Source organism: Pelophylax lessonae, assembly GCF_965119305.1.
Source record: "Pelophylax lessonae genome assembly, chromosome: 8".
NCBI classification, from domain to species: Eukaryota; Metazoa; Chordata; class Amphibia; order Anura; family Ranidae; genus Pelophylax; species Pelophylax lessonae.
In genome coordinates, this window is record NC_138775.1 from 112,612,024 (window position 1) to 112,638,245 (window position 26,222).

Here is a 26,222-nt window from a genome sequence, read left to right on the forward strand (position 1 = left end):
AAATAGCGGAATAGAAAATATGATCCAAAAAAAGTGTATGTATATCACACGTACACAACCACACTAGGCCCCAATTACTATTGTTTGTACCCCTAAAAGGCTAGATGAGGAGTAGGGGGAGTATGGAACAGGCAGCACCCTCAAACCTTCAGAAGTATGAGATGAACCCCAACAACTTGGAAAGGTGGATCTCTCTCACACGTACCGACACAGACTATCCCGCAATTCAATTGATCCTCAAAGGTTTTTATTGAATAGCGGAATAGGAAATATGATCAAAAAAAGTGTATGTATCTCGCACGTACACAACCACACTAGGCCCCAATTACTATTAATTGTACCCCTAAAAGGCTAGATGAGGAGTAGGGGGGGGTATGGAACAGGCAGCACCCTCAAACCTTCAGAAGTATGAGATGAACCCCAACAACTTGGAAAGGTGGATCTCTCTCACACGTACCGACACAGACTATCCCCCAATTTAACTGATCCCCAAAGGTTTTTGATTAAATAGCGGAATAGAAAATATGATCCCAAAAAAGTGTATGTATATCACACGTACACAACCACACTGGGCCCCAATTACTATTGTTTGTACCCCTAAAAGGCTAGATGAGGAGTAGGGGGAGTATGGAACAGGCAGCACCCTCAAACCTTCAGAAGTATGAGATGAACCCCAACAACTTGGAAAGGTGGATCTCTCTCACACGTACCAACACAGACTATCCCCCAATTTAACTGATCCCCAAAGGTTTTTGATTAAATAGCGGAATAGAAAATATGATCCAAAAAAAGTGTATGTATATCACACGTACACAACCACACTAGGCCCCAATTACTATTGTTTGTACCCCTAAAAGGCTAGATGAGGAGTAGGGGGAGTATGGAACAGGCAGCACCCTCAAACCTTCAGAAGTATGAGATGAACCCCAACAACTTGGAAAGGTGGATCTCTCTCACACGTACCGACACAGACTATCCCGCAATTCAATTGATCCTCAAAGGTTTTTATTGAATAGCGGAATAGGAAATATGATCAAAAAAAGTGTATGTATCTCGCACGTACACAACCACACTAGGCCCCAATTACTATTGTTTGTACCCCTAAAAGGCTAGATGAGGAGTAGGGGGGGTATGGAACAGGCAGCACCCTCAAACCTTCAGAAGTATGAGATGAACCCCAACAACTTGGAAAGGTGGATCTCTCTCACACGTACCGACACAGACTATCCCCCAATTTAACTGATCCCCAAAGGTTTTTGATTAAATAGCGGAATAGAAAATATGATCCAAAAAAAGTGTATGTATATCACACGTACACAACCACACTGGGCCCCAATTACTATTGTTTGTACCCCTAAAAGGCTAGATGAGGAGTAGGGGGAGTATGGAACAGGCAGCACCCTCAAACCTTCAGAAGTATGAGATGAACCCCAACAACTTGGAAAGGTGGATCTCTCTCACACGTACCGACACAGACTATCCCGCAATTCAATTGATCCTCAAAGGTTTTTATTGAATAGCGGAATAGGAAATATGATCAAAAAAAGTGTATGTATCTCGCACGTACACAACCACACTAGGCCCCAATTACTATTGTTTGTACCCCTAAAAGGCTAGATGAGGAGTAGGGGGGGTATGGAACAGGCAGCACCCTCAAACCTTCAGAAGTATGAGATGAACCCCAACAACTTGGAAAGGTGGATCTCTCTCACACGTACCGACACAGACTATCCCCCAATTTAACTGATCCCCAAAGGTTTTTGATTAAATAGCGGAATAGAAAATATGATCCCAAAAAAGTGTATGTATATCACACGTACACAACCACACTGGGCCCCAATTACTATTGTTTGTACCCCTAAAAGGCTAGATGAGGAGTAGGGGGAGTATGGAACAGGCAGCACCCTCAAACCTTCAGAAGTATGAGATGAACCCCAACAACTTGGAAAGGTGGATCTCTCTCACACGTACCAACACAGACTATCCCCCAATTTAACTGATCCCCAAAGGTTTTTGATTAAATAGCGGAATAGAAAATATGATCCAAAAAAAGTGTATGTATATCACACGTACACAACCACACTAGGCCCCAATTACTATTGTTTGTACCCCTAAAAGGCTAGGAGTAGGGGGAGTATGGAACAGGCAGCACCCTCAAACCTTCAGAAGTATGAGATGAACCCCAACAACTTGGAAAGGTGGATCTCTCTCACACGTACCAACACAGACTATCCCCCAATTTAACTGATCCCCAAAGGTTTTTGATTAAATAGCGGAATAGAAAATATGATCCCAAAAAAGTGTATGTATATCACACGTACACAACCACACTAGGCCCCAATTACTATTGTTTGTACCCCTAAAAGGCTAGGAGTAGGGGGAGTATGGAACAGGCAGCACCCTCAAACCTTCAGAAGTATGAGATGAACCCCAACAACTTGGAAAGGTGGATCTCTCTCACACGTACCAACACAGACTATCCCCCAATTTAACTGATCCCCAAAGGTTTTTGATTAAATAGCGGAATAGAAAATATGATCCCAAAAAAGTGTATGTATATCACACGTACACAACCACACTAGGCCCCAATTACTATTGTTTGTACCCCTAAAAGGCTAGGAGTAGGGGGAGTATGGAACAGGCAGCACCCTCAAACCTTCAGAAGTATGAGATGAACCCCAACAACTTGGAAAGGTGGATCTCTCTCACACGTACCAACACAGACTATCCCCCAATTTAACTGATCCCCAAAGGTTTTTGATTAAATAGCGGAATAGAAAATATGATCCCAAAAAAGTGTATGTATATCACACGTACACAACCACACTAGGCCCCAATTACTATTGTTTGTACCCCTAAAAGGCTAGGAGTAGGGGGAGTATGGAACAGGCAGCACCCTCAAACCTTCAGAAGTATGAGATGAACCCCAACAACTTGGAAAGGTGGATCTCTCTCACACGTACCAACACAGACTATCCCCCAATTTAACTGATCCCCAAAGGTTTTTGATTAAATAGCGGAATAGAAAATATGATCCCAAAAAAGTGTATGTATATCACACGTACACAACCACACTAGGCCCCAATTACTATTGTTTGTACCCCTAAAAGGCTAGGAGTAGGGGGAGTATGGAACAGGCAGCACCCTCAAACCTTCAGAAGTATGAGATGAACCCCAACAACTTGGAAAGGTGGATCTCTCTCACACGTACCAACACAGACTATCCCCCAATTTAACTGATCCCCAAAGGTTTTTGATTAAATAGCGGAATAGAAAATATGATCCCAAAAAAGTGTATGTATATCACACGTACACAACCACACTAGGCCCCAATTACTATTGTTTGTACCCCTAAAAGGCTAGGAGTAGGGGGAGTATGGAACAGGCAGCACCCTCAAACCTTCAGAAGTATGAGATGAACCCCAACAACTTGGAAAGGTGGATCTCTCTCACACGTACCAACACAGACTATCCCCCAATTTAACTGATCCCCAAAGGTTTTTGATTAAATAGCGGAATAGAAAATATGATCCCAAAAAAGTGTATGTATATCACACGTACACAACCACACTAGGCCCCAATTACTATTGTTTGTACCCCTAAAAGGCTAGATGAGGAGTAGGGGGAGTATGGAACAGGCAGCACCCTCAAACCTTCAGAAGTATGAGATTGTGTTCACTGTACCCCACAAAGATTGAGTTCACTGCACCCCACAATGATTGTGTTCACTGCACCCCACAAAGATTGTGTTCACTGCACCTCACAAAGATTGTGTTCACTGTACCCCCCAAAGATTGTGTTCACTGCACCCCACAAAGATTCTGTTCACTGTACCCCACAAAGATTGTGTTCACTGCACCCCAAAAAGATTGTGTTCACTGCACCCCAAAAAGGATGTTGTTCACTGCACCCCAAAAAGGATGTTGTTCACTCCACCCCAAAAAGATTGTGTTCACTGCACCCCACAAAGATTGTGTTCACTGCACCCCAAAAAGATTGTGTTCACTGCACCCCAAAAATGATTTTGTTCACTGCACCCCAAAAAGGATTTTGTTCACTGCACCCCAAAAAGGATGTTGTTCACTCCACCCCAAAAAGATTGTGTTCACTGCACCCCACAAAGGATTTTGTTCACTGCACCCCAAAAAGATTGTGTTCACTGCACCCCAAAAAGGATGTTGTTCACTGCACCCCAAAAAGGATTTTGTTCACTGCACCCCAAAAAGATTGTGTTCACTGCACCCCACAAAGGATTTTGTTCACTGCACCCCACAAAGATTGTGTTCACTGCACACCAAAAAGGATTGTGTTCACTGCACCCCAAAAAGATTGTGTTCACTGCAGCCCAAAAAGATTGTGTTCACTGCAGCCCAAAAAGATTGTGTTCACTGCAGCCCAAAAAGATTGTGTTCACTGCAGCCCAAAAAGATTGTGTTCACTGCAGCCCAAAAAGATTGTGTTCACTGCAGCTCACACACAGAAAAATGGATGTGGATCACTGACACCTGCCTATCTCCAATCCCACACCACACAGCAATATCGATTGTAGTTTGTAGAACACAGTTTCCCTAAAATTCAGCAGACTCTGTCCCTAACAGGATTGAGAAGAGATCGTAGATCAGGATTGAGTGCAGATTCACCCCACCCCCCACACAGCAATATCGATTGTAGTTTGTAGAAGACACTGACCCTATAATTCAGCAGACTCTATCCCTAAAATGCCTACAACTCGCCCTGCCTAAACACTCCGACCTGTCCCTCAATTCTATCCGGACACAAATGGTTTTTTCCTGCCTATCTTTCCCTAATCAGCAGCCAGCACGTTGATGTGTGCTCTGTCCCTGAATCTAAGCAGCATAATGACGCCGCTACGGCTGCCTCGAACTTATAAAGACTTGGTCACATGCTTCAGACGGCCAATCACAGCTACTGAGACATTTGCAGGCATGGCTGGGATGGCTTAAGGCACACCAGTTAAACGATTGTTGATTGGCTGTTGAAAGCCCGCCATGAAAAGAGCGCCAAAGCATGCAAAACCCGGAAATAAAACGACCGAACACGGATTTTTACCCGAACATACAGTAAAGTGTCCGTGTCCGTGTTCGGGTACAAAAAATCCAATTATTCGGTACGAACACGAATAATACAGTCCGTGTTCGCTCAACACTATTCAGGACCCCTGGACTGTCAGGACGGTGTCTTCAGGTCACAGGTGGGTCTTCAAAGAGACTCCCAGTTCAAGATTTCTGCCTACAGCTCTACCATCCCTAGGAGAAAAACGTCAAGTTCTGCTTTCCTACGTAGAGTCTCTGGTATCTCAAGGGGCTGTCATTTCCGTTCCAGAGTCCGAGCGAGGCCAGGGAATCTACTCTCCGCTTTTTCTGGTCCTCAGGTCACAGGTGGGTCTTCAAAGAGACTCCCAGTTCAAGATTTCTGCCTACAGCTCTACCATCCCTAGGAGAAAAACGTCAAGTTCTGCTTTCCTACGTAGAGTCTCTGGTATCTCAAGGGGCTGTCATTTCCGTTCCAGAGTCCGAGCGAGGCCAGGGAATCTACTCTCCGCCTTTTCTGGTCCTCAGGTCACAGGTGGGTCTTCAAAGAGACTCCCAGTTCAAGATTTCTGCCTACAGCTCTACCATCCCTAGGAGAAAAACGTCAAGTTCTGCTTTCCTACGTAGAGTCTCTGGTATCTCAAGGGGCTGTCATTTCCGTTCCAGAGTCCGAGCGAGGCCAGGGAATCTACTCTCCGCTTTTTCTGGTCCTCAGGTCACAGGTGGGTCTTCAAAGAGACTCCCAGTTCAAGATTTCTGCCTACAGCTCTACCATCCCTAGGAGAAAAACGTCAAGTTCTGCTTTCCTACGTAGAGTCTCTGGTATCTCAAGGGGCTGTCATTTCCGTTCCAGAGTCCGAGCGAGGCCAGGGAATCTCCTCTCCGCCTTTTCTGGTCCTCAGGTCACAGGTGGGTCTTCAAAGATACTCCCAGTTCAAGATTTCTGCCTACAGCTCTACCATCCCTAGGAGAAAAACGTCAAGTTCTGCTTTCCTACGTAGAGTCTCTGGTATCTCAAGGGGCTGTCATTTCCGTTCCAGAGTCCGAGCGAGGCCAGGGAATCTACTCTCCGCTTTTTCTGGTCCAAAAGAAAAACGGTTCATGGAGACCAGTTATACAGGAGATCTGACTTTCTTAAACCAGTTCATAAAGAAAGAAAGATTCAAAATGGAGACCCTGCTATCCATACAACAAACAGTACAGCCGGCCGACTGGATGGTGTCCATCAACCTAAAGGACGCTTATTTTCATGTCCCTGTGTCAGAGGGGTTTCAGAAGTATCTCCAGTTTGCCATGGGTGACTCACATCTGCAATTTACCTGTCTCCCATTCATGCTTTCCACATTTCCATTCTCAATGGGGAAGTATTCAGCTGGATTCTGTCAATGGGGTTCTCCCCAGAAGTCGACCTCTTCGCCTCCCCCTGCAACCACAAGTTAGTGAAGTCCTGCACAAGGTTCAGGGATCCCGAAGCGTTCGGGGTGGACGCCCTCTCGGATCAATGGAGGTTCCACAGGGCCTATGCCTTCCCGCCAGTACCGATAATTCTGCAATTTCTTCGGAGACTCAGGTCAGAGGCGGTAGAGATATTGGCAGTGATTCCCTTCTGGCCCAACAGGCCATGATTCTCCCTTCTGACACTTCTCAGTGTTCAAGATCCAATCCCACTGCCCATCAGACCGGATCTGTTGTCCCAGGGGTCTGTGCTGCATCCATGCCCTGCTCGTCTACATCTGAGGGTATGGATGTTGAGAGGAGGAGGTGACAAACATTAGCTTGCCCTGAAGAAGCAATTTCTACGCTCCTCAGTGCCAGAAGAGACACGACAAATAGGGTTTACCAAAGAATTTGGTCAAGGTTCTCCTCACAGTTGGCTGCAAGACCTGACCCTCAGTCTTCCATTAAAATCCAGGATGTTCTGAGCTTCCTGCAATCAGGTTTGGATCTCCCGCTTTCAGTGAGCTCTCTCAGAGTACAAGTGTCAGCCATCTCAGCCTTCACGGGTATTTCTTGGGCTAGTCATACCTTGATACGCCAGTTCTTTAAAGAAGCAGTTAGAATCAGGCCTCAAAGAAAGCCAAGATTTCCCAAATGGGACCTTCCTTTGGTGCTGGATTTTTTAGCTCATCTCTTACAATATACGTCTGAGTCTCTTACCATCAAAGAGCTGACTCTAGTGACGGTCTTCCTGGTGGCTGTGACTTCAGCGAAGAGAGTGTCAGAAAGTGGGGCCCTTGGGGCTCAAGAGCCTTTCTTGACATTTTTTCCTGATAGAGTCGTTCTCATTCCCATGTTGGATGCAAGACCAAAAGTGACATCTGTCTTTCACGAGAATGTTGAAATCGTGCTACCTACCTTCAGACAGGAGGAGGGTTCTCCGGTTCATTCACTGGACATGGGTAGCTGCATCAAGAAGTATCTGGATGCCACATCTCCCTTCAGAAAGTCGGAGTACCTTTTTGTCGCCTTTCATGGCAAAAGTAAAGGCTCAAGAGCTTCCACAAGGTCAATCCCCTCCTGGATCATTCACGCCATCCAATGGGCTTACAAGGCTAAGGGCTTGACCCCTCCAGTAGCGGTGACGGCTCACTCGACCCAGAGTGTTTCTACTTCTTGGGCAGTCTCCAGACACGTAGCTCCCGATGTAATCTGTAGGGCGGCCTCGTGGTCTTCTATCAATACCTTTTTATCTCACTATTGTGTTGAGCCAGCGTCTCTTTCTTCTGTAAATTTTGGTTTACAAGTCCTGTCAGCTGACAGAGTGAATTAAACTTTTTGTTCAGCACCTGCCCACCGTGTTATGTACGGCGAGTGATTATTTCCCGATACGTATGCTGCCATGGAGTCTGTCAGGAAAATGGAACATTTATATCAAATACTTACCGTAATTTTCCTTTCCTGATGGACTCCATGGCAGCAGGAGTTCCCTCCCGGATTCTGTGGAGGATAGTTACAGAACACGTGTGCTGAACAGGTACAAATATTTATGGGAGTGGTGTCCTATGGGTAGGTTTGGAGGCGGGGCCAAACCCGATACGTATGCTGCCATGGAGTCCATCAGGAAAGGAAAATTAGAATGCATTAAAATAAAAAACCTTCCTGTCTTTACAATTCCTTTACCACACTGCATGCTAATGCGCAACATAAAATGTGTGCATTAAATGCACAGCTATAGACCTGACTGTGGTGACTGGGCTCTTTATCCGCCTTTTCTCTCCCTCCTTTTTATAATAACCTGAGACTCGAAGACAGACTACTGTAGTGCTATCCTGGCAGAATATAGCAATATTTATTTCTTCATTCCCTTAACCAAACAAAAATTACGCTATGGCTATTCCCCCTAATTACCACATCTTACCAGAAATGTATTTTTAGTAACACCATACAATACTATAAAAGCTGCAATGGTTTGTATGTTTCGTTGATTTAGTACTAATCCTGAATTTCTTAGAAACACAAGTGACTGAAAATCCTGGTGGAGTATGTTTTGATCGCTCATAACTGAATCATTTTTCAAGATCAACAACCTGAATTTTTTTAGTTGCCATGTATAGCTGCCAAAGGAGATTACCAGCCCTAATATAAGATCACCAGGTCTAATGTTAGGCATCCATTCATGTGGCAACCCAGTATTCTCGGTTTACTAATAATACTGAATTTTCACTTTCCAAAGGGAATGTTCCTATAGCTAAATGGATAAGGTGAAGCGGTATTCAGTCAATTACAAAAAAAAAGGTTATTCTTAATTTTCTCATTCACATAATTGGTCATTTAAATTGACTTTAGGATCAATATATTCTATTTATCCTCTTGTACATCAAAACCAGTAAACTCTAATTTGAAAAACATAGTATCACAGTTTTGGCAGTATAATACCATTTATATTATGCTGATATGGGTTTAGCTCACAGGTCAATGCGATGGCAAACCTACTACTGATTTTGATGCAGGGTGGATAAGACCTTTCATGTTATCACCTAGAGCAGGGTTTCCCAATAAATTTTTCCCATGGAACCCTTTGACATGGTAGAGCAAAAATGTGGAACCCCAACAAAAAAATGTGTGCCATAGAGTGGCGCGGCACGGCACAGCGCAAACCTTTTAATGAGCAGATTGTAATGTTCTCTTTTGCTGGCAAATTCTTTTATATCTGGCTTCACATCCCCCCCAAAGCACTGCCCCCTGCACATGCCCCCCACAGCACTGCCCCCTTCACACCCCCCCACAGCACTGCCCCCTTCCCTTCCCCCCCACAGCACTGCTCGTTTCACATCCCCCCACAGCACTGCTCGTTTCACATCCCCCCACGGCACTGCCCCTTCACACCCTTCCACAGCACTGCCCCCTTCACATCCCCCCACAGCACTGCCCTCTTCACATCCCCCAGTCACATCCCCCCACAGCACTGCCCCCTTTACATCCCCACCACAGCACTGCCCCATTCACATCCCCCCCCCCACAGTACTGCCCCCTTCACGTCCCCCCACAACACTATCCCCCCTCACATATCACCCCAAAGCACTGCCCCTTTCACATCCCTCCCCCCACAGCACTGCCCCTTCACATCCCCTCCACAAAATTGTTCCCCTTCACATGTCACCCCTCCAGCACTGTTTCTTTTACATCCCCCACAGCACTGCCCCCTTCACATCCCCCCACAGCTCTGCCCCCTTCACACACCCCCCCCCCACAGCACTGCCCCCTTCACATCCCCCCCGCACCACTGTCTCCCTTCACATGCCCCCCACAGCACTGTCTCCGTAAAAATCCCCCCCACAGCACTGCCCCTTCACACACCCCCAAAGCACTGTCTCCCTTCACATCCCCCCCACCACACTTCCCCTTTCACATACCCCCCACAACATTGTCCCCCTTCACATGACCCTGCTCCCCATCCTTCACAAGATCACAGCCATGTCCTTTGCTCCCTGCACTTTCCTACCTTACACAGAGCGAGGAGAAGGAAGCGGGACAATCCTCAACTGAAGGCAGAGACACACCAGCACTGGATGGGGTGCGGGAGCTGCTAGGTTAACCTTTCATATTAGCAAGCTGGTGATTGGTTGCTAGGACCGCCTCCTAGCAGCCAATCACCTCCTGGTTAATGTAAAAAGTTCATTCAGGCAGCTGCCTCAGTGCTGGTCCCATCCCCAGTCCAGAATTGTCCCGCCCATCTTATGAGATTGTGATCACTGCTGTTTCTGACCTTCCAGAAACAGAAGGTAGTGGCAGCCATCTTTGATGTGGCAAAATGCTGCGGAACCCCAATTTTGTTCTTGCAGAACCCTAGGGTTCTGCGGAACACCAATTGGGAAACGCTGACCTTGAGTATACTATCACGAGTCTTGTTAAATTCTATTAGTTTATTAAAGCATATCTAAAGTCAAGACTTTTTTTTTTACTTCTTGGATAAAATGGGGGATGGAGTTCAAAATGTTTTTTTTTTTTGGCAATCTGTGTCTCCTTCCCTTTTCCTTTATCTTCTGCCCTGTAGACTCAAAGGAAAGTGAGAAAATATATTTCCAATGTGAGGGAAATTCTCTCTTAGGCAGCTGTAATGGGAACAATTGTCCCCATTGAAAGACATTTCCCTCTCTTCCTGCCCTGTTGGCAGCTCAAAATTTTTGATTTACCCTCACTTTCATTTACCAGTTTTATCTTTATTTGTAACTTTGAGTAGCCACATTAATAGACAAAACAAGTGAAATCGGGCCAGATTGAGCCAAAAGCCCTTCATAAAACAGGGATCAAAATCGAATCTCATGAAAATAGGTTTTGTCTTTCTAATTTTGTTATCACCCACTTTAACGATGATTCTTTCTGATTGTTGAACTGCTTCTGAGAGTGTCACATAGGATGTAATCATGTCCTGAGCGATATGTGCAGGTCTCATTAGAGTTCCATTGTATGCTCTTCATTTTCTCATGGCTAGAGTACCAGTGATGACAACAGCTCTAATATCTCTATAATCAACTGAATGAACCTGTAATCATTCATTTGTGGATATGAAAGCCTTGACAGCACTGCAGCTGGTCTGTTAACTCTACACGTTAATTACATTTTATATAATGAAAACTTACATCAGAACTGGAAAACTTTTGACATTCCAAGCGCTTGCTATCTAGACACTGTAAAAATTTTGTCAGCAGGCTCTGGAATGATTGTATAAAATTTTGGGATAACAGTATCTTAGTTAACTGTCCTAAAGGTGAATGGCACAATGACTTAGAAGCAATGTAAACAACCAGCCGAGAGAAACATTAAAGTACATAAAAGAATCAAGCACTTACGTGACACAACTGGACGAGGACGCATGGAATGGGCGGGGCTTAGTAACAAAGGTAAGCCGCTGATTGGCCGTTGAAAGACAGGCGATGAGATGAAGAGCTAAAGGCAGATTTGGCCCTGAGAGAAGAAGTACAGTATGGACAGACAGACAGTACAAAAAATACAGGGAGAGGGGGGTGGAACACATAGTGGATACCCTTAGCTACAGGTCTGGATAAGCTAGGTTATTATACTCAACTTGAATGGTGTTTATGTGATTATCAAGTTAGAACAGAATTGTAATTTTTAAGTCTAGGAAAATAAAATGTACACAGATATGACGACATAGAGCTAAGGGGAGTACCAAAAACAGATAACACTTTTCCCAATTCCACCCACATCTTATTGACAACAAAAACAAACTTGAGTTAAGAGATATCTGGGTAGAATATACAAAAGCAGCATATGACTTTCCAGCTATGGCTTTCAGCATGTTCTACAACTGCAATCTTATAGAGCATGTTGGGATATGTGACTGAAAACAAATTGAGAGGCAAAAGCTGCCTATCCCTACTGTTGAAATAGGACACTTACTAGGTACTCTGTTGATGGCCTTCAGTGGTCTGAGGACACGCACAGTTCGGATTGCAGACAGGTTTATATTCTGCAGATCCAGAGAGTATTCCACCATCCTGCAAATAAAGAGATAATGGGAGGAAGTTACATTAAAGATAATACAAAAGTTGTCTTCATTAGGTACAGGAGATAAAAGTAGATAGTAAAGGAGATATTCAACCAGCTACCTTAGTTCAGATTTACATTATGTCCCATTTAAAATACAGTAGGGGAACTTGTGTACTGCGTTTGACCTAGAAGTACATGTTAAAGTGCTCTGCCAATCCCTACACTGGCTCCTGATTGCCCAGCGAATTAAATTCAAAATACTAACCACAACATACAAAGCCATTCACAACTCTGCCCTGAGCTACATTACCAATCTTGTCTCCAAATATCACCCAAACCATCCTCTCCGCTCCTCTCAAGACCCCCTACTCTCAAGCTCCCTTGTCTCCTCCTCCCATGCTCGTCTCCAGGGCCTCTCCCATCCTCTGGAACGCTCTACCTCAACCTGTACGGCTATCTCCTACTCTAGCTGCTTTCAGGCGATCCCTGAAAACTCATCTCTTTGGGGAAGCCTATCACTAATCTTCCATCAGCTTATTCCCTACTGTTAAAACCTCCTGTAACACCTGCCCCACCCCATTAGATTGTAAGCTCTTCTGAGCAGGGCCCTCATAATCCTCTTGTATTTTATTGTATTGTAACTGTATTGTCTCCCTTTTATATTGTAAGGCGCTGTGTAAACTGTTGGCGCTATATACATCCTGAATAATAATAATAATATTAAACCAAAAAACAAACATGTATTAAATTGCAGCTCACCAATTCCTATATGTAGTGCCTGCTTTATTTGTTTAGGCTTTTTTCTTTAGTTTCACATAATTACACAGTGAGATAGGGGTTTATTTACCAAAAAGGCAAATCCACTCTGCACTTGGAAGTGCAATGGCTGTAGATCTGAGTAGAAGATCTGAAATAAGGGGAAGCTCTGCTGATTTCTGTCATCCAATCATGTGCAAGCAAAAATGCTGTTTTTTTATTTTCCTTGCAGGTTCCCCTCAGAACTAGAGCAAGTGCACTTTCAGTGTACTGACTATTTACCTTTAATACTTCAGCCCCAGTGTTACATAATTTAATTGACAATAGTTACATAGTTAGACAGGTTAAAAAAAAAGACACTAGTCCATATTCAGCCAATAAATAAAAAACACACCAAATTAGAAAACCTTGATATACACAATCCTATACCTGCAGTTGGGGTATAGAAGGCACCCAATAACGTATAATCCAATTTGCCCCAGTGGGGTAAAAAAAAAAAAAAATTCTGATCCTCATGAGGCAATTGGAATCTCCCTGGATCAACATTGTTATTCACTCTAAATACTAATTTGCATTTATATTTTGTGCATTTAGGAAAGCGTCCAGCTTTTTATTTTTAAAACAATCTACTGAACTGGCCAGAGCCCGTTTTTGAGGGAGTCTAGTTCACAGTGTTCACTTCCCCTGAACTGGTCAAAGATAGTTTGAATTTGAATCATCTATGGACTGGATGAATGTACCCAAGTCGACCGATCAGGTACAACCAGCATATCACATTTTATATATTGTAATAGTACGGTTCCCTGTCATGGTGTTTTTCGAACTGGATTCTCAAATAATATATTTAGATGGGTGAAGGCGCCTGGTTCTGCTCCTTAATGGTATTGAATTAATACCTGCTGCCCCTTTCTTTTGTGTATGCCACAAAATAAAACTGATAATAATAAATAAAGAAGGCGCTGGTATTTGTGGATTCCTTAATTTAGGGTGAGTTAGAAAGTGTTGTACTGGTATTATAAAATAATTGTGGCACCAAATACCTCTTATGTTATAGCGTTCTTCCTAAATGTGATGCGTGTACCTCTAAATCTTATTCAAAATATGACATGCATATATTTACAGTGTATTAAGAAAAATAGTGCAGAGCTAAAAATGTGTGAGTAAATGTGCACAAAGTAAAACGTGAACGGGGGGGCGTGGCTTGGCGCCGGACTGAGATGGCCGCCTGATCTCCTTGCTCCCAGCCGACCCGGGGAAAAAGCCCGAACATTAGCACATCCACCCTGCATTCTGTCTCCAAAAGAGCATGGGGAGGTCGACAGCTCATTCCTCTCCCTCCAGGTCCCGCTCGCCTCGCGATCCACCCGCTCTTAACAGCCGCAGCATCCCCGACCTGTTCCGCCAGCAACAGCTCTCACGCGAGGCCCCGGCTTCATCTTGGGCCTATGCTGACGCCGTTCGCCTATCACCCAATTCTGCCCGGGAGATGAGCGGATACTCCACACCTCCGCAATCATCCGCCGACATGGGGGCTATATCGCAGGCACAACAGCTGAATACTGCGCAGGCCCCGCCATTGAACTTTCAGGATCTCAGATCCATAGCGGATGAGATCAAAGCCTCATTGGCTTTCGCTGTCGCGGACATAAAGAGGGATATCCACCCCATTACTGGAAGGATTGAAACAGTGGAGGCCAAAGCCAGCATGCTAGAAGAATACACCAACTCCCTGACCTTCACAAGTGAGTCACATTCCCTCCAACTTAGAGAAATTCACCGCCACATGGAGGACCTCGATAACAGAGGCCGCGGCCATAATCTAAGGCTCAGGGGGCTACCTGAATCAATCGAACCCGCTCAAATCACAAGAGCTACGGTAGAAATTTTTAACAATATTCTGGGAAGACTCCCTGATGGTCCAATCGAATTTGAATGAATACACAGGGCTCTTAGACCGAGATCCAGAGACTCTGAGCCCCCAAGAGACATCATTTGTTGTGTTGTTAACTATAGACTGAAAGAATACATCTTGAGAGGAGCCAGGGACAGACGTAATCTCCTTTATAATGGTACAGAGATTAAAATATTTCAAGACTTGTCGCCCATCACCCTTCAACGCAGGAGAGACCTCTGCCCTTTGCTGGATGCACTTCATCACAGAAACATCCAATATAGATGGAAGTTTCCATTCTGCCTTTCCGCTTCCGTGAACAGGCGCACAGAAAACCTCCGTGTCCCAGAAGATCTACCGTCGTTCTGCAACACGCTAGGTCTCCAACAGATCACCCTCCCAGATTGGTTCAGGAGCCTTCAACCTCCTAAACTGTGCAGAGCAACATCTATGGGCACCATCCCGGAACGTGATGACTTCCAGTTGGGACGCAGAAGATCTTCATCTTCCCGACAAGGACCCTCACCACAATCGCTTGCCAATGAGATCGGCAGTCCCACTGCTTCACCGGCTCACCGCAGACCTCGAACCGAAGAAGAGAACTAGTGACGTTGCTGACCTATTTCTTGAGAAAAATCCGGAGTGTCGCCCTAAAAAAGTTACTCCTTAACACTACCATTCTCCTTCATTCCCTCTCTTTTCCCCTCTCTCCCATCTTCTTCCCCACACTTTTTTCTCTTGCCCCCTTTTGTCTCTTTCCCAACTACAGGTACCTTACTTAGATGAAGACCTCAAGCCGGCAACAAGCACCACCTGACAAAGGACTCTGCCACTTATACGAACAAGGTTCTTTTTTCTCCCTATACTAGAAGGTGCACCAGGTCATTCGGATTTCTTTGTTTCCCATAGAACTCCTCCAGCTTCCTGCCTCTCGGACATGTTGCACCCTCGAGGTCTGGTAATGTACGATTGGCCACTTTTCCCTACCTGCCTTTTACCTGCTTCCCGAAAAGCGAGGTCTCGCGTTGTCTCTCTTGGGTTTGGTTCACATATTTCTCCTGACAGTAGACAATGCGACACCTACTCCTGGAAGATCCCTATATGACAAACTGCTCTTCTCACCAACGCACCTCTTCACCTTTGAAGACAAAAGTAGTCTTGTTTTATACACCTGGTACCCACCTGTTTTTTCTCTTTTTTTTCTCTTCCCTGTTTTTTCAATTAATATAGGGTTCTGATACCTGCATTTGTCTCAGTTCACAAAGTGAAGCCTGTATATGGTCTTACATAAGATAGCAATCGAATTACCTGCTCTGATTATGGTCACTGTCTAGATGTTTTTTCCTGTTTATATTTGACTATACCACCTGATACGGCACTGTGTATCACACGTTATTGCGTCGGGGCCCTTCTATGGTGGGGATCAGGCTCCCACGACCCCCTTTTAGCTAAATTCTCACACACATATCCTAGTACGTGTGGAAAGGATCTACCCTAGGCCCCAATACTACTAGATAGATTTCTTTAACATATAACACACTTAATCCCACCTTGACGGGTGCCCTGGACCTCCGATCCCCACATGGGAACTCTGTTTGTTTGGTTTACTCAGATTGCAATTTCATGTCTAATTTCAATATCTGAATGCAGGCCTAGTCTCTGACTACAGGTTTATTCGCTTAAGTACCTGTCCTCTCAATTTTTACACCTTCTTACCAAACCTCCTATAGCTCCCACTAATGCTTCTAACATAGCCTTACAAAGGAAACCTTGTCCACCCATGCTCACTTCTCTCCCACTCTTGGACCCCTTCCCAGTTTTGTCTTCTGAAATTTGCCAAGTAACATCTTAGCTCCCCCTCTTCTCATTATCCCGCCCAGTTGGAAAGCGTACTACCACACTGCTAATGTTCCTCGGCTGGCATGCTTCCGCGCGCTGATATCCTGATTTATTTCATCTTATTAACTCCCCTCCAAATACCCACCTTCCCCATGCATGCTACATAATTATAACCTTTGATTAGGACTCAGTTTAACATGGATTCCCACTTCCCTGGATGGGCTGGGTCCCCTGTCTGGTTCCCCTCTCTGCCCGGACGTGAAACACGCCTCCAAGAGACAGGATTGGGTTCTCCCCTCTCCGTGTCGCACTTTTCCAAATTGTATAAACACAACTGGAGAGTTAGCCTCATCCTCTCTCCAGTCTCGGATTAACTCCACTCTCTTACCTCTCCCCTCCCCCCCAACCACCTTCCTCTCCTCCCTACTTAGAGCTCCGCTCGGTCTCTGCCCACTCTCGATCGCCTATCGAGCGCACTCCCTTGACTTCATACCCATATTCTAATCGTTGAAGCCCCCTGCCCAAGGGCTGACTCCTATACACACATCCGAAAATGTCCACCCAATCACAAACGAATGATTCTTCCTTACTCAAAATTGTCTCGCTTAACGCTAAAGGCCTGAATGTCCCAGAGAAGCGCACACAAATTTTGGACCTCATGAGGAAACTTAAAGAGGACATAATTTATCTCCAAGAAACTCATTTCTGATCATCCGACATCCCCAAACTTTCTAATCACTTTTACAACACGACCTATCTTTCTACTAATCCCCTTGCTAAATCGAAAGGAGTAGCTATCCTTATTTCAAAAAGAATAGATTGGACTCTTCATGACTCTATAATAGACCAGGAAGGCAGATATATTTTTTTGAAAGGGCAAATCGCGAACAAAACATTCACTCTGGCTAACATATATAGCCCCAACTCTGCCCAAGTCTCCTTTTTCAGAAATATTGCGCACATTCTATCAGAATTTCAAAAAGGCACTACTATTCTGGGAGGAGATTTCAATGTTGCCCTTTACCCATTGTACCCATTGCTTGACACATCGACGGGCACATCCTCCTTACCTTTTAGAGCCCTCAAACAAATTAGAACTCAACTACAAGAATTATTATTACATGATTCCTGGCGTACCCTAAACCCCTCCTCCAAAGATTACACATTCTTTTTCCCGCCTCACAACAGATATTCAAGATTGGACTATCTCTTCCTATCCCAAACAGATTTGCCATTGATTAGAAACACGTTGATTGAACCAATGGTTCTCTCGGACCATCACCCAATCTCCTTGACTATCTCAATCCCCACTCACAATACATACTCCAAATTCTGGCGCTTAGATCCTACTCTCCTAAACAAGACCTCTGACATCGAGCATTTAAAATCTGCAATAGCGGACTTTTTTCTCCTTAACGACTCTCCTGAAACATCTCCAATTAATGTGTGGGAAACACACAAATGCGTTTTGAGGGGCGTTCTGATGGCCCTCAAGACATCCAAGAAAAAAGAAGCCCAGGCAAAGCACCAAGCACTCTTGCAAAAAATTAAAACACTTGAAGCCTTAAACAAACGCGCACAGGCCCTAGCCACTTATGATGAATTAGTTCAACTGAGACTAAAAAGACACACACTGACCTAGGTCAGTGAATCAGCGCTCACTGGACCATTTTGGAGGGGACCACATGACCAGTGGTACCACAGATAAATCACCAATAAAAAAATAAAAAAATTAAAAATATAAATGGATAAATAATTAAATTAAATTGGGTAACAATGAAAATATTGAGAATATTTGCAGGGCAAACAAGATACAAGAACCTCAAGTGTGTAGAAGTCCTAATCAATCATGCGATGATCCCGGATGGATCCTTGCTGATGAAAGAGTACAAAAAGTCCAAATCAGGGTACTGGGGTGAAGATTGGACAGGCAGCTCCTCAAGAGGTAGGGATACCCTCCAAACATGTAACAGAGAAAAGAATATGAAGAAATAATAAGAAATATGGTCCAGTGAGCGCTGATTCACTGACCTAGGTCAGTGTGTGTCTTTTTATTCACTAATTTGTTTTGGGTTTGTCAGCTGCACCTGAACCATTATGGACACTATTAGAGAATTCCTATCACACAGAGATAGGAGATTCAGTAATTTATTTGTCAAGGATTCCTCCCCTTTCCCTGATATACCCTCAGTGAAGTTTAAACCTCTTCCTTTGTTTTCTCCACACACCCCCAAACTTGAACATCATATGCGCAAATTGTTCCACCATTGGAAGATTTATTGGTTGCTGAAAATCTCCAATGGTGGGACGTATCCTTCTTGTACAAGTACTTGGACCTGAAGGTCACCCCTAGAGGCCTGAGGGTCTACAAGGGGTGTTCCTTCTTAGATCCGGATCTTATGATCGAATGGCGACATATTTCAGATTTTTGTACTACACAATGGATCAAAGTAATTATTAGACAAAGAGAGCAGAGGATAAGCAAATATGCTTCCCAAATCAACCATGTTGTTGAACTTATTTTCAAACATTCCTCCTTTTGTTTTCTAGAGAGGTGGTTTAGCCATCTTCTAAATAAAATTTGCACGAAAGAGAAGCAGATGGTCCACAAGAAAATTAGCAAATTGAATCGAGATCTAGTGGATTATCAGCTAAACAGAGCCCACACTTGGGCTACTGATAAACGCCGGGGAAGGTTGGCTAAACAGTTGCCACACCCCTCCACAGGCATATCCCTACCCCCTCGTTCCTGTAGATCACACACAGGTTTGACCTCACGTTCCACCCTATCCACCGTTCAGACGCAGCCCCAGCGGATCCCCAGTCAGGAGGGCATTTTGCACATTAGTCGGGTGGGTATTCCCCCCGTACCCTCTCCTGATGTTCCACCTGCGACTGTGCCCTCCGCTTGTGTTCCCCCTGGGACTGTGTCTTTACCTTTGGAAGTGGAACAGAGTAACATTACTAGCACTGATGAGATCCAGTCTTGTTTAGGCTTGGTTCCTCTGCCAGCCCACTCTCCTTCGCCTAACCACACAGTCACTGTGAATGGAGTGGCTCTAGTACCTAACATACACATACCATTGCAGGACTCCTCCCAGTCCAATTCCCCTTCTGTATCCAGTGTCCATACTCCCATTGAGGACCACAATCATCATTTTTTGGTGCAGACCCCACCCGTCTGCCTGATGGAAACATCCATAAAAAGAAAAAAACCAGAAGAGGCAGACGAGGTGGGAAATCCAAACAAAAGGCAATACATAGACAGTCCTTCAATACCATCAGAATCTATAACCTCTTGTCCCACTCCCTGAGTGATGACGAGACGTCTATTCTCCAAAAGGGTCTCAATTTTGCCCCCAGTAACCCTCCCAATCCCTTTACTCTCTTCAGAGACTTCAACGGATTCATCCGGAAGTTGACTCTGAAGAGATTCTTCTACATTAAGGAATTGGCCAACAACAACAGTCTTCCTCCACGGGGGCCCTCGGATGTACCCCTGTTGGAGAATTATAGTGAGGATGACCTGAGGATATTGGAGATCCTGGAGTCACTACACGCAGGAGCTGGGGGGGATGGAGAGGGGTATCCTACCCCGACCCCGATATCTTTTGCTCCCATCAGACATTCCAACTACAGACCAACTTCCACCTTCTATCCCACCCAGGCTAAAGGTTCATTCATAGATGCCTTTTACCACACAACATTTAATGAATTATGGGAGCTGTGCTCCTCAGTGCAGTCTGGTTCACATCAGCACACTAACCTCACCCCCGGGGAGAAGTTGGCCCTTAGTTCCCTGGGCAACAACTCGGATATCATTATAAGACAGGCCGACAAAGGGGGAGGGGTGGTCATTCAGGATGTTGCTGACTATCTCAAAGAGTCTAATAGACTCTTGTCGGATAGGACAACTTACATCAAATTGAAGGGTGATCCTTTAGATTCCTTCAAATTGGAATTGAAATCTCTTTTGGATCCGGCCCTACAGGAGAACATCATAAATAAAATGGAACATCAGTTGCTTTTTAAGGAACTATACAAACATCCTTATTTTTATCACCTACCCAAGGTGCACAAAAATTCCACTTGTCCTCCTGGTAGACCCATTATAGCCGCAATGGATAGCTTGACCTCCAGTCTATCCTTATATATAGACTCCTTCCTGCAGCCCCTGGTTCAGGCCCTACCATCTTATATTAGAGACTCTATCCATCTTCTAGATACCCTCTCCAATTACTACTGGAGTGATACTTACACCTGGTTATCTTTAGATGTGACGTCTCTCTATACCTCCATCCCCCATGACATAGGTATTGCGGCTGTTAGTTATTTCTTGTCCAGGGACTCCGACATTCACCACAAGCAGGCCCAATTTATCACCAATAGTACCCAGTTTTGCTTAGAACATAATTATTTTAAATTTTCAAGTGACTACTTCCTCCAGATACATGGGACAGCCATGGGCGCGTCCTTTGCTCCCTCCTATGCCAACCTCACCATGGGTTGGTGGGAGGATAAATGCATTTGGAGGAACAATCCCTTCGCGGCCCATCTGATTTACTACGGTCGATACATTGACGATGTAATAATCATCTGGGATGGGCCCATTTCCACCGCAACTCCCTTCATCGAGTATTGCAATAGAGATGTATAGAACTGTTCGCCGGCGAACAGTTCCCGGCGAACTTCGCATGTTCGCGTTCGCGGCTGCGGGCGAACATATGCGATGTTCGGTCCGCCCCCCATAATACATCATTGAGGCAAACTTTGACCCTGAACCTCACAGTCAGCAGACACATTTCCAGCCAATCAGCATACCTCCCTCCCACACCCTCCCACCTCCTATAAATAAGCAAGGGCAGCATCCATCTTAGATCATTCTGAAGCAGTGTGTGTAGTGAGAGTAGGGAGAGAGCTGCTGCTGCTGCTGCTGCTGCTGTTAAGCTAGGGACAGTTAGTCAGTGTTCCTGGTCTTGCAGTGTTCTTGGTCCACTACTGCTGTAAGGACAGCACCCCAAAAAGCCCTTCTAAGGGCTGGTATTTGTGTAATTATATATATATATATATATATATATATATATATATATATATATATATATACAGTGGGTACGGAAAGTATTCAGACCCCCTTAAATTTTTCACTCTTTGTTATATTGCAGCCATTTGCTAAAATCATTTAAGTTCATTCTTCTTCCTCATGAATGTACACATAGCACCCCATACTGACAGAAAAACACAGAATTGTTGACATTGTTGCAGATTTATTAAAAAAGAAAAACTGAAATATCACATGGTCCTAAGTATTCAGACCCTTTGCTCAGTATGTAGTAGAAGCCCCCTTTTGATCTAATACAGCCAGGAATCTTTTTGGGAAAGATGCAACAAGTCTTTCACACCTGGATTTGGGGATCCTCTGCCATTCCTCCTTGCAGATCCTCTCCAGTTCTGTCAGGTTGGATGGTAAACGTTGGTGGACAGCCATTTTTAGGGTTCTCCAGAGATGCTCAATTGGGTTTAAGTCAGGGCTCTGGCTGGGCCATTCAAGAACAGTCACGGAGTTGTTGTGAAGCCACTCCTTCATTATTTTAGCTGTGTGCTTAGGGTCATTGTCTTGTTGGAAGGTAAACCTTCGGCCCAGTCTGAGGTCCAGAGCACTCTGGAGAAGGTTTTTGTCCAGGATATCCCTGTACTTGGCCGCATTCATCTTTCCCTCGATTGCAACCAGTCGTCCTGTCCCTGCAGCTGAAAAACACCCCCACAGCATGATGCTGCCACCACCATTCTTCCCTGTTGGGACTGTATTGGACAGGTGATGAGCAGTGCCTGGTTTTCTCCACACATACCGCTTAGAATTAAGGCCAAAAAGTTCTATTTTGGTCTCATCAGACCAGAGAATCTTATTTCTCACCATCTTGGAGTCCTTCAGGTGTTTTTTAGCAAACTCCATGCGGGCTTTCATGTGTCTTACACTGAGGAGAGGCTTCCGTCGGACCACTCTGCCATAATGCCCCGACTGGTGGAGGGCTGCAGTGATGGTTGACTTTCTACAACTTTCTCCCATCTCCTGACTGCATCTCTGGAGCTCAGCCACAGTGATCTTTGGGTTCTTCTTTACTTCTCTCACCAAGGCTCTTCTCCCCCGATAGCTCAGTTTGGCCGGACGGCCAGCTCTAGGAAGGGTTCTGGTCGTCCCAAACGTCTTCCATTTGAGGATTATGGAGGCCACTGTGCTCTTAGGAACCTTAAGTGCAGCAGAAATCTTTTTGTAACCTTGGCCAGATCTGTGCCTTGCCACAATTCTGTCTCTGAGCTCTTCAGGCAGTTCCTTTGACCTCATGACTCTCATTTGCTCTGACATGCATTGTGATCTGGAAGGTCTTATATAGACAGGTGTGTGGCTTTCCTAATCAAGTCCAATCAGTATAATCAAACACAGCTGGACTCAAATGAAGGTGTAGAACCATCTCAAGGATGATCAGAAGAAATGGAAAGCACCTGAGTTAAATATATGAGTGTCACAGCAAAGGGTCTGAATACTTAGGACCATGTGATATTTCAGTTTTTCTTTTTTAATAAATCTGCAACAATGTCAACAATTCTGTGTTTTTCTGTCAGTATGGGGTGCTATGTGTACATTCATGAGGAAGAAGAATGAACTTAAATGATTTTAGCAAATGGCTGCAATATAACAAAGAGTGAAAAATGTAAGGGGGCCTGAATACTTTCCGTACCCACTGTATATATATATATATATATTTCTAGCGTCCCAAAAGCCCTTTTAAGGGCTGGTAATTGAGTTGTTTCTTCTTATATATATATATATCTATCTATCTAGTGTCCCCAAAAGCCCTTTTAAGGGCTGGTAATTGAGGTTTTTTTTTTTATTTATATATATACATATATATATATTTAGCGTCCCCAAAAGCCCTTTTAAGGGCTGGTAACTGGTAATAGAGTTTTTCCTATATATATATATATATATATATATATATATATATCTATTGTACACTGCAGTTGCCTGCCCGCTGTGTGTGAGAGGCCAAAGACCTACCACAGACTGTACTGTGTGCACACCACACTCATTTCGGGTGGCACAGGCACAGTACCTGGCATTTTAAAAAATATTTTTTTTTTTCCTCTGTCATAATTGCAGTGAGTGCTGTGTCAGGTCCACAGAGTGCACTGTACCCACTGCAGTGCACTGCCCACCACTGATATATATACGGTGGCACAGCATCTTGTTGCAATAAATTGAAAAAAAAAAAATATTTTTTATTATTGCAGTTGTCTGGGCTGCCAGTGACTGTCAGGTCCACAGAGTGTACTGTGCCCACTGCAGTGTCACTGTGTGCCCACCCACCACTGATATATAAGGTGGCACAGCAGCTTGCAAAGTAAAAAAAAATATATATTTTTTTTAAATTGCAGTTGCCTGGGTGCCAGTGACTGATGTCAGGTCCACAGAGAGTGTACTGTGCCACTGCCCACCCACCACTGATATATAAGGTGGCACAGCAGCTTGCAAAGTAAAAATATATATATATATTTTTAAATTGCAGTTGCCTGGGTGCCAGTGACTGCTGTCAGGTCCACAGAGAGTGTACTGTGCCACTGCCCACCCACCACTGATATATAAGGTGGCACAGCAGCTTGCAAAGTAAAAAAATATATATATATATTTTTAAATTGCAGTTGCCTGGGTGCCAGTGACTGCTGTCAGGTCCACAGAGAGTGTACTGTGCCACTGCCCATCCACCACTGATATATAAGGTGGCACAGCAGCTTGCAAAGTAAAAAAAAATATATATATTTTTTAAATTGCAGTTGCCTGGGTGCCAGTGACTGCTGTCAGGTCCACAGAGAGTGTACTGTGCCACTGCCCACCCACCACTGATATATAAGGTGGCACAGCAGCTTGCACTCATAGTACAACAGTAACAACACATTAAAAAAAATGACAGGCAGAGGCAGGCCACCCCGCAAGGGCCGTCGTGGTCGTGGTGCTGTGATTTCCTTAGGCCCTAGAATAATGCCCAGTGTTCAGAGGCCACCACAGACCCTGAACTCAAAAAATTCTGAGGCCATAGTTGACTGGCTTACACAGGACACCCAATCATCTACAGCTTCCGCTCGGAACCTTAATGTACCATCCTCCTCCAGCTCAGCTTCGGGCACCTCTCAATTTACCACTCGCCAGCCCGCCGGCACCACCACCAACACTAGCACCACAGCCGCTTCACTTGATCCATCAGAGGAGTTATTTTCACATCAGTTGGAAGAAATAAGTGATGCGCAACTATTAGTGCCAGAGGATGTAGATAACGGGGATATGTCTCAGTCAGGCAGCATTATACACATGGACGTACATTGTGATGATGATGATGATGATGTTGTACCTGCTGCTGCTGCCTTTGCTGAGTTGTCAAGTGAAGCGGCTGATGATGACGATGTGTCTGTGGATGTCACCTGGGTGCCTGCTCGAAGAGCAGAAGAAGAGGGGGAAAGTTCAGATGGGGAGACAGAGAGGAGGAGGAGACGAGTTGGAAGCAGGGGGAGGAGGTCATCGCAAGGAGCTAGTGGCGCAGTCAGACAGCATGTAGATTCGGTACCCGGGGTCAGCCAGACAGCACGCCAATCAACGCAAGCTGTTGCCACCACCAGAATGCCGTCCTTGCAAAGCTCAGCAGTGTGGCATTTTTTTTGTGTGTCTGCCTCTGATATCAGCGATGCCATTTGTAACCTGTGCCAATAGAAGTCCAACACCCACCTAGGTACAACTGCTTTGCGAAGGCACATGATCTCACATCACAAACGCCTATGGGATCAACACATGAGTAAAAGCAGCACACAAACTGAAAGCCACCATCCTCCTCCTGGTCCAGCATCTTCAGCCACGTCAACCACTGCTGTCCTCCATGCCCCCTATCAACAACCCGCCCCTCCGCCTCTCACCTTCAGCAGTTCCTGCTCGTCACCTGCCCACAGTCAGGTGTCTGTGAAGGAAATGTTTGAGCGTAAGAAGCCAATCTCACAGTCACCCCCTTGCCCGGCGTCTGACAGCTGGCTTGTCGGAACTCTTAGCCCGCCAGCTTTTACCATACAAGCTGGTGGAGTCTGAGGCCTTCAAAAAATTTGTCGCTATCGGGACACCGCAGTGGAAGGTACCCGGCCGAAATTATTTTTCACAAAAGGTAATCCCCAACCTGTACTCTATTGTGGAAAAGGAAATCATGTCCCGTCTGGCACACAGTGTTGGGGCAAGGGTCCATCTGACCACTGATAGCTGGTCTGCAAAGCACGGTCAGGGCAGCTATATAACTTACACTGCGCATTGGGTAAACCTGCTGGCGGCTGCCAAGCATGGAATGCGTGGCTCTGCTGCAGAGGAGTTGGTGACACCGCCACGACTTGCAGGCAGGCCTGCTGCCACCTCCTCTACTCCTCCTACTCCATCCTCTTTGCTAACCTCCTCGGCTGAGTCCTCTTCTGCTGTTGCGTCTTGCTCCACACCAACTGCACCCCCCCAGCTCCCCAGGGGCTATTCCACATGCCGGATACGACAGTGTCACGCTGTCTTGGGGTTGACTTGCCTGAAAGCAGAGAGTCACACCGGACCAGCACTACTGTCCGCCCTGAACGCACAGGTGGATCAGTGGCTGACCCCGCACCAACTGGAGATCGGCAAAGTGGTGTGTGACAACGGCAGCAATTTGTTGGCGGCATTGAATTTG

General features: G+C 45.1%; 1 protein-coding gene across 1 annotated transcript in view; it reads right to left on the reverse strand.

Annotated features, from left to right (window-relative positions):
- CACNA1I (calcium voltage-gated channel subunit alpha1 I) overlaps positions 1 to 26,222 on the reverse strand; it is a 2,042,880-nt gene that overhangs the window by 1,615,211 nt on the left and 401,447 nt on the right. Inside the window, exon 3 of the mRNA XM_082266478.1 lies at positions 11,913 to 12,010. Coding sequence (XP_082122604.1) covers positions 11,913 to 12,010 — 98 coding nt within the window. The remainder of the gene's footprint in view (positions 1 to 11,912; positions 12,011 to 26,222) is intronic.